This window comes from Leucoraja erinacea, chromosome 15 (assembly GCF_028641065.1).
Source record: "Leucoraja erinacea ecotype New England chromosome 15, Leri_hhj_1, whole genome shotgun sequence".
In the NCBI taxonomy this organism is placed as follows: Eukaryota; Metazoa; Chordata; class Chondrichthyes; order Rajiformes; family Rajidae; genus Leucoraja; species Leucoraja erinaceus.
Genome location: NC_073391.1, coordinates 9,980,262 through 9,997,316, shown reverse-complemented (window position 1 = coordinate 9,997,316; position 17,055 = coordinate 9,980,262). Strand labels below are relative to the sequence as shown.

At 42.3% G+C, this 17,055-nt stretch overlaps 1 protein-coding gene across 4 annotated transcripts in view; it reads right to left on the bottom strand.

Moving 5' to 3' along the window:
* Window positions 1-1,198: 1,198 nt before the first annotated feature.
* bnip3 (BCL2 interacting protein 3) overlaps window positions 1,199-17,055 on the bottom strand; it is a 31,185-nt gene continuing 15,328 nt past the window's right edge. The window contains exons 1-6 of one of the 4 annotated variants that reach the window (XM_055646665.1): window positions 17,002-17,041; window positions 15,187-15,349; window positions 6,823-6,907; window positions 4,825-4,931; window positions 3,257-3,412; window positions 1,199-2,528 (exon numbers count right to left, since the gene is read on the bottom strand). In XM_055646665.1, coding sequence (XP_055502640.1) covers window positions 2,483-2,528; window positions 3,257-3,412; window positions 4,825-4,931; window positions 6,823-6,907; window positions 15,187-15,349; window positions 17,002-17,026 — 582 coding nt within the window. In that variant the 5' untranslated portion in view covers window positions 17,027-17,041 and the 3' untranslated portion in view covers window positions 1,199-2,482. Of the gene's footprint in view, window positions 2,529-3,256; window positions 3,413-4,824; window positions 4,932-6,822; window positions 6,908-15,186; window positions 15,350-17,001; window positions 17,042-17,055 lie in introns of those variants that run through there. The other 3 variants (XM_055646663.1, XM_055646664.1, XM_055646667.1) reach the window with 3 other exon arrangements.

Below are 17,055 nucleotides of genomic sequence, written 5' to 3'. Positions count from 1 at the left end.
TATCGAGAAAACAGCTCCTGCTGTACAAACTGTGCGTTAAACCTTTCCCCGAGGTTGTTCATGGGGAGCGCACAGGGAATTGATGATGCAGAACTGCAGTTTTCAGGTACAAACCAGATTAACTTATAGTCCATCTCCCCTTTGGTACTCTAAATCCCAATAGCATATTAAAACATCCTCTTAATCTTAACTTGAAATTAAAATATTTTATTATTTTTGAACCCTTGCCAAAAGGAATGAGATGACACAAGTGAAAAAGTTCACATCAACATTATGAATAATATAAAGCACATGCTTTTACATAATGTGTCTGTGCACTACCCAACCATGTATTTGAAAGTGTTCAGCAACTTTTCATTCTTCACATTATGTGGTTAAGGATGCTGCAGAAGCAGATGTCATGAGAGTAAAAAAATGTTGATTGTTGGAGGCAAGCATAACAACCCTGTGATAGTGATTTGATTTCTTTCACTGGATAGATCAAGCTTTGCTTATTAATTCTGACTTTTCTAACATAAAAACTCATTGTTATTAAAACAATTATTTCATTCTAAAACCACAATGCTTTTGTTATATTGTAAACATTTAAAACTCATCAGTATATGCTGCTTCCATATTAACTACAAGCATGAAACACAATGGCATTTGTGTAAAATATGACTTTTCTGCACAAAACACAACAAATCTGAGGATTAAAAAAAAAAGCTCTGACCCAATTATCCCATATCCTGTCGTTTTCACTACTGAAAACATGCATATTTAAAGCAGGCACTCACTTTGGCCAAAATGCAGTCACATTTTCACCAAGATTTAAATGTTGGTGGTTAGAGAATTAAAATCTATTTAGTGCAGATCAAAGCAATTGTGTTTACTCACTGATTCATACCTCATTAAAGGTGCACTCAAGGTAATCAAAGACTTTCAGCAATTAACCTGCAAGGAATTTCCCGAGGCTCCAATAGATACTAAGATTCAAAAAGGTTTAATATCCCCAAAGCATTACCTCTCGAGGTTATCAAACTTTCAATGTACTACGCAGCTGGCATTGCTGCTTCATCCAGGGGGTTCAAGTAGAAAGGATGTGATATTAAAAGACCAAGGAAGCCAACCGATTTTGATAACAGTTCCATATTAAACCCCCTCTCTGACAATACAATACAATTTCAGATCAGCAGTCACTCAAAGCAAACCATTGGAAAGCGATTTTTAAAATATTTTATTCATACTATTACATTATACATGGCATCACATTAAGCAAGTCATTATATTTGCATGAATGTACCAGTTACAAGCGCTGGGAACTATACTCGCTTGGACATTTGCATGACAAAGCTCTTTGTTAAACATGCTCTGATTTTATAGATTGCTAATGATTCCTTTACTTACACTACTTGTATCTACATTATTGTACTTAGTGAATTCTGACATCCAAAAATGTAAAAACTGCTCAGATTTTCAATTATCCTTCAGCCAGGTGAGTTCCCTTCATTCATAACTCTGAATATTTCACTGTAGCTTAATTTGTTGCAAACATATTAAACACACCTCTAAACACTATATAAATCTAAATGCATTAGGCTGAATTATAACATTCATATTATACTGTAGTTATTGATGAGATGATGTCTTAGATATTATATTTAATGTAATTCATTACCAAGAACCCCAAGTGCAGTCAATGATAAATGTTTACTAGAATCCAACTGAGATGGAGAAGTATATGCAACACCCGATATATTTAATATATAACTGGTTTTAAAAATTCAGAACAACTTCCCAAACAGTAAGATCTATCACAATTGATCTTACCGTTTAAATTCCAAATGCCCATACAAGACATCAAGTTAAAAACAACACCCCAGCATTCAACCAGAACATTCCTACCTAATCTTTTCTTGGTTTCATGCATTTCAATACTTTCACAGCTGCAATTAAATACGACATATCTGACCGTTCACATTCTCTTTTTCACTGGTGGAAAGTAGAATTATCATACAAAGTGCTCCTTTTCATTCTTGGTTACAATTGCTATCTAAGGAGTTATTGATTCTTCACTGGGTGGAATTACAGAGGTATGGATAACAGCATTCATGACACGGCCTCATCCACTCCTGGATAAAGATACATCTGAAAATTGGATGCTCCATCGAATGAGAACCATTAGATGTGCTAGGCTGTTAGCTTTTCATCAAACATTTTAAAGATTTTATATATTTCCACCATCATGTAACTTATTTCACATTTTTTGTCATGAATTGCAATTTAAGTCTCACCAACATCAATGAAACTGATATTTATGGTATTTGCAATGGCTTTGAACATCTTTTATCCAGTTAGTTAGAACGGGGCAAATCAACTATGAACACAGTACGTAGTATTGTAATAACATAAACAAGTAGCTACATCATAGTCAATGGCCTCTTCTCAGAGAATTCTTCATAGGATCGGCTACATAATCATACGCACTGTCGATGGAATATCCTTAAACAGCACTAGATGGAGTACTTATGCGCCGGCCTATATAGATTCTAGAAAGAAAAAAAGGTTGGTCAGAGAAATTTCCAGCTAAATCCTCCATGTAATCTCATGCCTATCAAGATAAATGATTCAATGTATCTCGAGAATAACTCAGGTCGTTATCTTCCAGTCTGAGGCCATTGAAGGCCCACATTTCCCAAGTATAGTGATGATACTTCTATTCAAAGGAAAGACAGAGCTTTTTATATAGCTATTTTTAGCTAATATTCTGACACAAGAAAATCCACTCAATATATGTTTAACATGTAATACTGGCTAAAAAAAGATTCAAAACCAAAAGGCGACATATAAAACCAATGGGTTTACATCAAGCTTAAGCTACATCATACCTAAGTGGGTAGATGTTAAAAAAAAAACCTCCAAAAGGTTAAGGGTTCAATCAATCAGGTGTGATATTGAACAAGGAGTGCTGTGGTTGCTTTTTAAGCAAACAGATTTTAAACGTACAGGCTTATAGTTCAAAGGAGAGCAAGAAGCAACTTATCACAGGAAGTAATTTCTTAGCCTATATTTTTAACTATTAAGATCAAGAAACTGATGTTTATGACTATAAGAAAACAAATTCTGAATCTGAAGTAGTATGTGTTAAATTCAGATTCATTCATAAAATAACTTAATTTCTCCCAATGAGAATTGCGGATTGGAACAATTCCTATAAGCATATGAATCCGTGCAGTTAATGGATCCAAATAAACGGTTAATTGGGGTAACGACTTACCCCAAACCAATGGCCAATATGTGGGAGATGAGCAGTGAAGGCAAGAAGACTTTCAGAAACTCAGCTGAGAAAATACCACCTTTTTTCATGACGCCAGTATTCCTCATACTAAGAGTCCCAGTGCGTTTCGGGTGTTTGAACTGGAATTCCCTAGTTCAGAAGTAGAAATTTTAGGTAAAGTTGTGGTGTTAAAGAAATGCCAAGGTTGTCAAAATCATGGAATGCCACAACACTCAAACAAGTCATTTGATTCATCATGTTTGCAACAGAACTATATTACCTTACAAATTATCCATCAGTTTAATTGTGGTTTGCTGCCTGCTCCCTCTACCCAGTACACAAGAAATAAAAACCTTAGTAAGCTGTACGGTACTTCATCCTGTCTACAGTGAGATAATAGCTGGTTCAGGTACTGCTTTCATCATGAAAACATTATGGTGAGAAAGCAGTACTGCTTTCCCACCATATCACTTGATTCCTTCACTCTTCAAGTTCTCTCAACTCTTCGTGTACATGCACAAAATATTTAGTTTTGACAGCAACAGCATTTACCAACACACGGACAGTTAATATTAAGCAATCTCACTTTGTAAACCCAGAATTTAAGCTAGCAAATCCAAGCTGCATTTCCTCCAAGTCTGCCCTTACAGAGGTTGAAACTGTTCCGAGCATTCCTTGTGGCAATGGGTGCTGCTGAAGGGTCCAATAAGAAGGAATTCATTTGTTCCGTATGCAGTCCCAGTGTAGAGTGTCCAGCCTCATGGAATGTTAATGTGCTGGAGTGAAGTGGGGTGTGGAGGATCGGGACACAGTCAGAAAATTGGCTGCCGGCAAGAAGTGACAGTAATGAACCATGTGTCTGTGTTGGGTAGGGGTGGAAGGAGTATAGTGTGTGTGTATGTTGCGTGGGGTGGAGAGCGTGTGTGTTGGGTGGGGGTGAAAGGAGCAGTGACCAGGGATGAAAGGATTGTAGGTGTGTGTGTGTGGGTGAAGTGTGAAGTGTGTGAGTCGGTGAGGGAGGTGTGTGTGTGTGTGTGTGTGTGTGTGTGTGTGTGTGTGTGTGCGCGCGCGTGTCACTCTAACTACTTTGACCATCCACCGCAGGTTCCCTAATAGCCCTGTCCCATGGTACGAGTTCATTCCAAGAGTTCTCCCGAGTTTGCCCTGATTCGAACTCGGAGATTTACGTTAATGGCCACTCGTCGGTATATGGGGCTCTTGTGGACATTTTTCATCATGTTGAAAAATCTTCACGAGTCTTCCCGTGCTTACCTGCCGTTAGCGTTAAGAGACGTCCCCGAGCTCCGACGTACCAGCTACGTTCAATCTCCGTGCTTACCACGAGTTTGATTTTTTATTAACTCGGGAGAGCTCTTGGAATTATCCCGTACCGTGGGACAGGATCTTTAAAACTAACCCACTCCTGAGTTTCCTGCATATTAAGGTAATTTCCCTCTTTCGCATTGTCCTCATTTAGCTGATCACCTATCAATGGATTAAGTTGCTAAGAACAGTGATTAGATGAGAAAATGACAAATAGATAATAAAATCCAAGCCTATATACTTACTTTGGAGGGATATTTTCTGGTCTGCTTGACCAATCCCATATCCAGTCAGCATTTTTCTTCATTATATTTTCTACCTCGCTTTTTCTTTCCAGGTAATCTTCCTCAGACTAAATAGAAAAATCATGAAAACATTACAGAATATGTCCACAGTAGTTTTCTTGTTAAACACAAATCATAATTTATGTCACATTTTTGTAGAAGCAAAATTATAATATTTACACATGTTAGTCATTTAATTCTGTGTTTCTCCAATGTGGAGGCAAAACCACCTTCCAAACCAACTCCAGCAACTTACAAGATGCTCCACTTTGTTGGAATGTCTATTTCAGGCGCTTTGCACCGAGGGATTTTCAATCATAATTTTAAAGAAATTACTTAGGTTAAACATAGTTCCAGGATAGTTAATTATTGTAAATTCATTCTACATTCCAATTACAATAACTCCCAATCTTCACAAATTAAATGAAATGTTGTTTTACTCAGGCAATCATAATCATTTATCTGAATTAATAGCATCCACATGCCAGAGTCTGTCAGAGTCATACAGCGAGGAGACAGGCTCATTAGCTAACCTAGTTTAAATCAACTACAAAACAGCTACTTACACTAATTTGATTTATTCTCTCCACTTCCACCCCCTCTCCAGATTCCACCATTTGCCGACTCAATAGAGACAATTTACAGTGCTTAAATAACCTACCAATCTACGTATTTGGGAATACGGGAGAAAACTGTAGCATTCAGAGGAAACCCAGGCAATCACAAGAAAGCACATCAGTGCCTCTACTGCCTGAGAAGATTACGGAGAGTCGGTATGTCAAAGAGAACTCTCTCAAACTTCTACAGGTGCACAGTAGAGAACATGCTGATTGGTTGCATCGTGGCTTGGTTCAGCAACTTGAGCGTCCAGGAGTGGAAAAGAATGCAGAAAGTTGTGACCACTGCTCAGTCCATCATCGGCTCTGACCTCCCCACCATCTAAGGGCTCTATCGCAGTCGCTGCCTCAAAAAGGCTGCCAGCATTGTCAAAGACCTCCACCATCCTGGCCACACATTCATCTCACCGAGGCCATCAGGGAGAAGGTACAGGAGCCTGAAATCTGGTACATCCAGGTTCGTGAACAGCTTCGTCCCCACAGCCATCAGGCTATTAAACTCGCCATCAAACAAACTCTGAACTATAACAGCCTATTGCACTTTATGTGTTTATTTATGTGTATATATATATATATAGTCTATGCTATATAGGCACACTGAACTGTTCTGTATTTGTGCTTACTATAGTCTGTTGTGCTGCAGCAAGCAAGAATTTTATTGTCCTATCTGGGACACAAGACAATAAACTCTATTGACTTGACTATTTTCAGAATAAGGGAATCATCCATTTAAGATGTAGGTGGGGAGAAATGTCTTTCTCTCCCAGTCTTGAATTTTTGGTACATTCTAACATTGACATTTCTGGAGGTTGAGTTATTGAATATGATGAAGGATCATGGATTCAGAGAAGAGTCAAGGGTTATGGAGGAGAGAGGAGAAAGTGAAGATGAAACCCAACTCAGATCAGCATGGTCACAGTGAATGGTGGAGAGGGTTTGAGAGACATCCTGATCCTACTTTTTAAGCTCATATTATAACTATGATTGTGCAGCACAACTTTGCATGCAATGCCAGAATCAAGTTATTCTTATTCCAGCTAAGATTGCAAAATTGTTTTAACTGTTTTAGAATCTTACCACTGGAAATAAGGCAAAAAGATGCAGTCATTAAAGTGAGAAAATAAAAATCAACAACCTAAATGAGATTCTGCAGGATTGTGTAATAATGAATTTCAGTGTTGCTAGTGCAATGATAAAAAACTGCTACACTTTCTGAAGTGTGCTAATTATTTGATCGATCTGCAAATTCTAGAAGAGATTGAAAACAATTTCAAATTGGATATTAAAGAATCTGTTATCAATTTAATTGCAAGAGTGAAGGGATAGTTTCAAATTTGCATACCTGTGAACTGTTTTTCTCCCCAATACTGTGCGCATCCATCTCCGACCCACAGCGATTTTGATGTGGAGTCAAGGAACGTGGAGGGCTACAAAAATAAAACAAATAATTTAAAATTTACAATATGTTTGGTATCAGCTACATTAGAAATGTAAAAAAAAACTGGCATTTGAAAGAAGGATGGTGATCTGGTATTGTGTAATGAGAGTGTTAATTAATAACTTTTCTTACGCAAAGAGTTATAATACAGTAAATCCTGCAATAACGGATCTCTTTATAATGGATTTTGATTATAGCGGACCAAATCTGATGTAGACCAGTTTGTTGATTCATGGAGTGACCACTTGTTGGATGGAGCAATTCTTAGTTATTTGGCTTCAGGGATCCAGGTACTACACACTGATGCAGCTTTGTTACTTCTACCATCCTTACTACTGTACTAATAAAAGCATTTTGAATTCTTTGGAGAATTAGACATTTCAACAGTGATTTTTAAAACCATTTGAGCTTAGTTTTTTTTGTGGAAACACAGAGTGTGTGCTGACTAGCGTTGTTGGCATCTACCTGCTTGAAATCTTGACAAAGCAACCTCAACACCTATCCCAACACTCAGAGCAGCCACAATAGCTTGGTGATCCCAAGCCAGGCTTTTCAGTGCATGTGCAAAGTATCCAAAGTGTGTCCTAAACAGCATCTGTATCATCATTCCCATATTGTGTAGGAAAGAACTGCAGATGCTGGTTTAAATCGAAAATGCTGAAGTAACTCAGCGGGACAGGCATCATCTCTGAAGGGAAGGAATGGGTGACATTTCGGGTCGATACCCTTATTCAGACTGAAGAAGAGTCTCGACCCGAAACGTCACTCTTCTTTCACATATTCTTGGTGCTTAAGCCATTGTCCTGTAAAACTACTAATTTCCCCACCATTTTTTAGATTGCAATTGGTCAAGATAATAACTACTTTCTATGAGTGTCCAATCTTGAGCATTCTAGCTTGGAAATAATGTCAATGCCATGAAGTAGATAAAGAAGAAATTTCATTGGGACCTCACTGTTGAGAGTTTTTAGTTATGTAGAACTATAATCATACTTTATTAGCCTCGTATGTTTTACAACAAAGGAGGAATTTGATTTGCCAGACAGTCATACTAATAAAAAGCAACAGAACACACAAAATACATTTTAACATAGACATCCACCACAGTGACTCCACATTCCTCACTGTGATGGAAGGCAAAACAAAGTCCAATCTCTTCCCTTCTTTGTCTTCCAGCAGTGAAATTAGGGCTTGGTTCATCATGATGCAGCCTGATGGCAGAAATGTCACCACTAAATGGCGGAATACAAATCTGGATAAATAGTTTTACACAGCCGATTGTTAAATCACAGAAGGGATTTTTTTCAGATGTTCAGTTGCTCAGAACCTAAGATGATTTTTTGAGCCAAAGCATTGACCTATAAAAGATAATATATTGTTAAAGCAGATAAGACAAGTGTGAAGCACTATTGTCTGGAGACTTGTTAACGGAGTGATTGACACATATAACGCTTATTTGTGCTCACTAAAGAAAAGGCTGCATTTTAATAGCTGTTCCAAAATAAAGAATACCAGGGATCTTTGCTTAAAGTACATTCTATTTTTATCGCCTTATCTCACACCTTTTCAGTGTATGTGCTGAACACTATACAGTTAAAGTCTCTGCTGGTGTACGATCGTCAATCTCTCTTAGATCTTCGACATAATGTGTTTGATTATCGCAAACATAATACCTTGCCCCCGTTCCTATCGGGAATCTCGGGAATCCCGACTCACCAGGACTGCGCCTTGCCCCGAAGGAAGCGTCGCCGTCGCCGTGGAATACGCAGCGGTGGACTGGTGAGGTTTAATTTGGGTGCACCCGGACGCGGGCTTCTCCTCCGGGGCCATGAGCGTCAGCAGCTCCTTTGTCAGCGACATCTTCGTGGGCATCGCCTCCGGGGCCTCCAGCCTGGTGCTCTTCAGCTGCCACCGGACCATCACCGCCCGGGAGTTCCGGGGCGCTGTCCGCCTGCTGCGGCCCGGAGAACTGGCCGGACACGCCGTCTCGGAGGGGACGGGGGCGGTCACCAGGTGTGCCGGCTCCTCCGGGTTGATCCTTTCTCCCCCCCTTCTTACGATCAGAGGCTGCGGCGGGACTGGTCTCGCCCCCCCCTGCTTTCCTCAGCCCCACCCCCACCACCGCGGGGTGAATCTCCGGAACCTGCGGACAATCTCCGGAAACTGCGGACACTGCTCCGGGCTCCCCGATCCGCCGATCTACAGAGTCCATCCCCTTCCAGGTTTGGTTTGGTGAACGCCAGAACGCTGGCAAACAAAACTTTTATCCTGAGGGATTTCTTCTGCTCCCGTGGCCTGGATTTCCTCTGTGTGACAGAGACTTGGATCGGTCCTGGTGAGTGCAGCGCTTTTATTGAACTTTTACTGGCTGGCTGTTCTTATTTCAACTCGCCGCGGATGTCGGGCCGTGGAGGAGGAACAGCGGCTATTTATAAAAATAACTTTAAATGCAAGCAGTGCGCTATATCATCCTCGTTCTCCAGCTTCGAAGCTACTTTATTTGAGGTGGGTCGCTCTGACCCGGTGCTTTGCGCTGTCATCTACCGACCCCCCAAATATCATAAGGACTTTGTGAATGATTTCTCTGATTTTCTGGCTGGGATTATGCCCAACTATGATCGTGTCCTTATGGTTGGGGACTTTAACATACATGTGTGCTGTCCTGATAAGCCGTTGGTGAAGGACTTTTTAAGCCTTATTGACTCTTTTAATTTTGTGCAGTGTGTGTCTGGTCCCACACACGAACATGGACATACACTAGACCTTGTTCTTTCTCATGGCTTGTCTGTGTTAAATTTGGAGATCTGTGATAGTGTGGTTTCTGATCATATGCCCGTATTATTTGATGTTGGTTTCTCCTGTGCTGCAGTTAAACCTGGTGCTCCTGCTCGGCGCTGTCGGACTTTTAACCTTTCTGCTGTAGGCCAGTTTTCTGTTGCTTTCGATATGCTCTGTGCCCCCTCTGCTTCCACTTCTCTTGATACGGAGGAGATCAGTTCTTGGTATCACTCCTCCTGCAGAACCGTACTGGACTCTGTGGCTCCATTAAAAACTTTGCAGCCTAGAGCTAAACCCGAGCCCTGGTTCAGTGACGTAACTCGTACAGCTAGACAGGAGTGCCGCAAAGCTGAACGCAAGTGGAAGAAGGACAAGCTGCAGGTTTCATTTCAAATCCTAAAGGACTGCTGGCGTCATTACCAGAACACTGTTAAAGAGGCCAAAAGAGAATACCTGTCAAGATTCAAGATTCAATTTAATTGTCATTTGGACCCCTTGAGGTCCAAACGAAATGCCGTTTCTGCAGCCATACATTACAAACAAATAGATCCAAGACACAACATAATTTACATAAACATCCATCACATTGCTGTGATGGAAGGCCAAAAAAACTTATCTCTCCACTGCACTCTCCCCCCCCCCGATGTCAGAGTCAAAGTCAAAGCCCCCGGCTGGCGATGGCGATTGTCCCGCGGCCATTAAAGCCACGCCGGGTGATGCAAGGTCGCACACCGGATTCTTGATGTTAGAGCCCCCGGCGTGCGCTCGCAGAGTCCTGCGGCCATTCCAAGCCGCGCGGGGCGGTGATGTCAGGCCCCGCTCCAGGAGCTCTTCAACCCCGCAACTCGGGCGGGAGAAGTCGCCATTGCAGGAGCCCTGAAAAGCGGTCTCCCTCCAGGGACCCGCGGGCTCCCGGTGCCGCCGTCCGCCAGACCCGCAGTTGCAGCCTCCGAATCTCCGGAGGTCGGGCCGCAGCAGCGCTCCACCACCGCTCCACTATTATTGTGTCTAAGTGTCACAACCCACAAACATTATTGTGTCTAAGTGTCACAACCCACGTGTGCTACTTAAAATCATTGACTCTGTTCTTAATGCCCCACAGCCTGTCTGTCTGGAAGCATCGTCTGAAATGTGCAATGACTTCCTGCACTATTTTATTAATAAGGTTGTTTCCATAAGGGCTCTCATTTCAGCTCCTGCCTCTGACCCCTCTGTTTCTGTCCCATGCCTGGTGGTATTGGATAAGTTTGTGCCTGTGACATTGTCGTGTTTAGAGGATGTGGTTAGCCATATTAAGCCATCGGGTTCCCCTTGTGATGCTGTCCCTCCTCATCTTTTTAAAGAGGTTTTTCCTAGTATAGGGCAGTCGGTTCTTGCCAGTATCAACAGCAGCTTGTGTTCTGGGGTTGTCCCCGTAAGTTTTAAACATGCAGTAGTGCAACCACTACTTAAGAAACCTGGCCTGGATCAAACTGTTCTGGCCAATTTTAGACCGATCTCCAAGTTGCCTTTTATTTCTAAAATTCTGGAGAAAGTTGTTTATGCTCAGCTAAAACTTTTCTTGGACGAGCATAATATTCGGGAGGTTTTCCAGTCTGGGTTTAAAACTATGCATAGCACAGAGTCAGCATTGCTAAGGGTTTTTAATGACATCCTCCTAGCTAACGATTCTGGTGATTATGTGGTTCTTGTCCTGCTGGACCTATCTGCCGCCTTTGATACAGTGGACCATGGTATCTTAGTATCTCGGTTACAGCACCTAGTGGGCATTTGTGGCAGTGCCCTGGGATGGTTCAGGTCTTATCTGGCAGACAGAACTATGTGTGTAAGCCTTGCTGGTTTTGAATCCTCCTCCGCTCCTCTGTCATATGGGGTTCCACAGGGCTCAATTTTTGGGGCCCCTGCTTTTCTCACTGTACTTACTTCCTCTGGGTTCCATTCTTAGAAAGCATGGCATCTCTTTTCATTGTTATGCTGATGATAGCCAACTATATATGCCGCTGAGGAAGGAAGATGCATTCTCCGTCAAATCACTTCTGCTATGTCTTGATGACATTAAATCCTGGATGGCCCTAAACTTTCTCGGATTTAATGAAAAGACAGAGGTGATATTGTTTGGTCCCAATGGCTGCTGTGAACCTCCCCCTGTTGACTTGGGTCCCCTGGCACGGTATGTGAAGCCAACAGTTTTGAACCTGGGTTTTAGGATGGACAGTGATTTTAAATTGGATCATCAAATAAGCGCGGTGGTTAAGTCCAGCTTCTTTCACCTAAGGCAGCTGGCAAAGGTGAAGCCCATTCGTGAGCGGCAGCATTTTGAAACAGTAATCCATGCCTTTATCACGTCTAGGCTGGATTACTGTAACGCACTCTATTTTGGAGTTGCTCGATCTTCCCTGGCTCGTCTCCCGTTGGTTCAAAATGCTGCTGCTCGCCTTTTAACTGGAACTCGAAAGAGGGAGCACATAACGCCAATTCTGGCCTCCTTCCACTGGCTCCCGGTGTACTTTCGAGTTCATTTTAAGACTCTTTTATTTGTTTTTAAATCTTTAAATGGCCTCGCCCCGCCTTAGCTCTCTGAGCTGCTTCATCCCTACGCTCCTGCCCAGTGCCTCAGGTCAGCTGATCAGCTGCTCCTGGAGGTACCGAGGTCTAAGCGGAAGCTCAGAGGGGATAGAGCCTTTTCTGTTGCTGCTCCGGCGTTATGGAACACTCTGCCGTTGCACATCAGACAGGCCCCCTCACTGTCCATCTTCAAAACCAATCTTAAAACCCATTTCTTTTCCTTGGTTTTTGGCCCTGTATGAGACTTTGTTCCTGTTTTAGTGTTTTTAATGTTTTTTTAAAAATTGTTTTTACTATCTCTTCCAATGTTTTTATTGTCGTGTAAAAAAATTTTTTTTTTTGGCCATGATTAGTCATGTACAGCACTTTGTCGCAACAGTGGTTGTTTTTAAAGTGTATAAATAAAGTTATTATTATTATTATTACTGTCTCTATACACCAGAAGATATTGCTACCCATAATGATGATCCCAGCTGATCCTTGGAAACAGAACATAGAACGTTACAGCACAAGAACAGGCCCTTTAGCCCATAATGATTGTGCCGAACATGATGCCAACACCTTCTCTTATCTGCCTGTGCATAATTTATATACCTCCATCCCATGCATATCCATGTGCCCATCCAAGTGCCTCTTAAATGCCACTATGAAATTGCCTCAACCACCAACCCTGGCACTGGGTTCCAGGCATTCACCACAGTCTGCGTAAAAACGTTGCTCACCACATCTCCTTTGAACTTTGCCCCCATCACCTTAAACCCATGCCCTTTAGCATTTGATTTTTCCATCATGAGAAAAAGAATCTGACTGTCGACACTCTCATCATTTTATATACTTCTATCACATCTCCCTGCAACCTCTGGTGTTAAAGAGAAAACAATCCAAGTCTGTGCAACATCTCCCTGTAATAATACGCCCTAATGCCAGAAACTTACTGATAAACGTCCTCAGCCCCCTTTCCACAGCCTCCACATCATTCCTTTGATGAGGCAACTTGAATCGCACGCAGTATTCCAGATGTGGCCTAACCCAAGTCCTATAAAGCTACATCATGAACTCCTGACTCTCATACTCAAATGTCCCAACCTATGAAGGCAAACATACCATATTCCTTTTTTACCACTCTATGCTGTAAGTGACATTATATTCCCCCATGCTTCAAATTTAAGCATATTGTGGAAAATCTATCATTATAAATCTTATTCTTAATTGTGTTTGATTTTTTTTGTTGGTATTACTTTTACTGGTGTATTTTAAAATGGGTAAGGAATTCAAAATAACATCAACCAAATCCAGAACTTTTCTACCTGGAAGGAACTTGTTCTACGCTGGCAAATTTAAGATGGGTTGCTTTCAAATGATGTTCTCAAATGGGACTTCATGATAGATATAATTTAGATAGATATAATTTATTGCCACACAACCAGGGTCGGTGGAAATTTGGGTTGTCAGCAGCAGTACAATAATAAAGAACACACAAACACAATAAAACTAACACAAACATCCACCACAGCAATCATCACTGTGGTGGAAGGCACAAAATTTGGCCAGTCCTCCTCCATTTCCCCCCTGTGGACAGGACCAGAGTCCAGAGTCAGTCCAGGATCGGCTCTTCCTCACCGGAGACCGCGGCTTTAAGATGGTGTAGGCCGATCGGTCGAGATTTAAAGACTCCGCCGCAGCCAGAAGCACCGTAGACCGCAGGGCCGCCGGTCGAAGCTCCCCTCCAGAGGTGATGGCGAGTCAATGCCAGACACGCGATAAAAAGACCCATGCCGGACCCGCGGGCCGGCAGTGATGGCTTCTTCTTCCCCCGGGTCCCCCACGAGGGATCCCGGGCTGTAGATGCCGCGCCAGCTGGAACTCTGCACACCGCGGCTTCAGGCTGCTGGCAGCCCCGGGCCAGCAAAACGGAGCTCTCCCCTCCAGCGAGCCCCATCGAGGGCTCACCCGCTGCACAACGAGAGTCCACGCTGCGCCCGCCGCTGAAGCCCCCGGGCGCGTCTCCGGGAAAGGCCGCGCCGATCTTAATGATGTTAGGCCACGGGGGAGGCGACCTGAAAAAACTCGCCTCTCCATGGAGGAGGCGACCGAAGCGGTTTCCCCCTTACCCCCCACACCACCCCCCACACAAAACACACAAAGGAACATTAAATACATACTTTAAAACATACTAAAAAATAAAAAAAGGTTGAAAAAACTGACGCGCTGCTGACATGGCTGCTGCCAGAGCAGCGCCCCCCTACAGTTATGATTTAAATCAAATCACTCCGATATGTTCATTAATTTAACAGATTAGTTTGAAAGAAGGAATTATCTGTTAAATTACTAAATTACACAACTTTGTTGCCATTTGGTTTGGAGCGATATGGGCCAAACGCAGGCAGGTGGAACTAGTGTAGCTGGGACATGTTGGCTGGTGTGGGCAAGTTGGGCCGAAGAGCCTGTTTCCACAAGGTATCACTCTTTGACTCTAAATAATAGACCACATTGTTGGCGGAGACAAACTGGTATGGTATTCAAAGTCTAGCTTGCTAGATGGACTTTTACCATTGGTGTGCCAATAAGAAGATTATGTTTCAAATTATTTTCACAAGTGGAGCCATATAGAACAGCAGATGCTGATTTCCAAAAAAAGACATAAAATGCTGGACTAACTCAGCGGGTCAGGTAGCATTCCTGGAGAAAAGGGATGTGTGACGTTTTGGGTCGGGACTCTGTCAGAAGAACGGTCCAGACCCAAATCACCACCTAGCCATGTTCTCCAGAGATGCTGACTTCCCGCAAAGTTGTTACTGCACTGTGTCTTACTTTGCAATATGATTGATTAAAAGCTTGGAGTCCCATTCACTCCATTCAGTCAATGACACAAAACTAATAGATTCATTATTCATTTTCCACAACCAAAGTATATATTGTATGTACCTGTCACAGTGGGAACTCCCTCTGGAGCTGGTACGACCAGATTCATGTTGAGCATCTAGAAGTATTCTTTCCATTTCTCCATTGAGGATGGAAATGGGTGCTGGAACCTGCTCCTGAGCTCCATTGTGTATGCTGTTACTATAGTGCAACTCAACCCAAGAACCTGTATGAATTGAAGGGAAAATAAAACAGTCAAATTGGTATGCAAATAACCAGTGATTAAGCAACTGAATAATGTGTGTTCATGGCAAGTTCTCTATTTAAACTATGAGGTCAACAACAGTGTCGATGTTCTTAACATTTTCAACCTCTCATCACTGAGGTCTGATGTTCCCACCTGCTCTGAACGGGCATCAAAGAAGAGTAAGGTGACGTGCAATCCAGCTGTTGTTCATAGATTACAGCTCGGCATTTAACACGATCATCCCCTCCAAGCTGGTTACCAAGCTCACAGAACTGGGTCTCTGCTCCCCTTATGTAACTAGGTCCTCAACATCTCTGTCAGACGTCAATCAGTACAGTTTAGTGATCTGTTCTGGCCCCAGCACATTGAGTTTATAAAGCAAACTCACCAACATCTCTACTTTCTCACAACGTTTAAGGTGAATCTGCATGTCACCGAATATTCTATCCAACATATACAAGTGTACGGTGAAGATGATGCCGACTGGTTGCATGGTTCGGGAATTCAAAAGCGTAACAATAAAAGATGTTGCGGAAAGCGGTGGACATTGCCCAGTCCAATATGGGTGCTGATGCCTGCACAATCAAAGTGATCAACAGGAAACATTACCTCAGCTAATTTCACCCAAAACCCACACCATCTTGGGCACGCTCTCTATTCACTGCTACCAGCAGGAAGAAGGTACAGGGGGCATCTTAAACTCCAGGCTCAAGAACAGCTTCCTTCCAGCAACCATCATTTTCTTGAACCACCCTGAGCAACCCTAATTACAACTACAGCTCAGCATCAAACCACCATGAATTTTGCACTGTTATGGTCGCTCTACATACTTTGGTTTTGTACTACACGGTCTAGTTTACACAGAGTAACTGATTATTTATGGAACTTTTTTTTTTAGTGTCGTTGCTGTTGCTGCATCTAATGTGCCCATAAAGCTTCAGTAAGTAAGAATTTCATTGTTCTGGTTCACATGACAAGTAATTACCATTGACTCTGATCATAACCAACCAACCAGTGGATCGCACAAACACCCAAATCTCCCAATAAAGGCACCCGTGTAAGAGTGTTAATGCGATTTTCATCTTAAGTGAAGCGTTGACTCATTATAACACAGCTCCACCACATTGCCATGCAGCACTCTGATGATTGTCAGCCCTTAGTGGGCACAGACAAGGGGCAGTCAGATATCGGTAGCATATGGGCCACCATGGGACAAGAGGAAGGCCGAAGAGAAAATCTTTGCAGTTGTGCAGTCTTGCATTTCCTCCTCCAGAATCAGCTACACTCCTGGAAACACTATCACCTTGGCCTCAATCCTGTCACTTCTGAAAAAGAATTATTAAGCTAAATTTAACGTTATTTTCTGATCTGTTACATTTATTAACCATCAACCATTAATTTGAGCAGATTATAAACAATTTAGATGCGTTTGAGCAATCTTCAACAAGCTTTAAGATGCTTGTGATGTCATTAAGTCAGTCCACACAGACAGGCCCTTCAGCCCACAACATGCTGACATTTTGCCCTTTCTACATTACTCCCATTTGGCGCATTTGAATTGTATCCCTCCATGCCTTGTCTTACATGCTGTCTAAACACTAGTTAAATATAGTTATTGTAACTGATCCTACCGTGTCCTCTGGTGTTGTGTTGCATATATTAATGCCTCTTTTTGTTCTTGACAG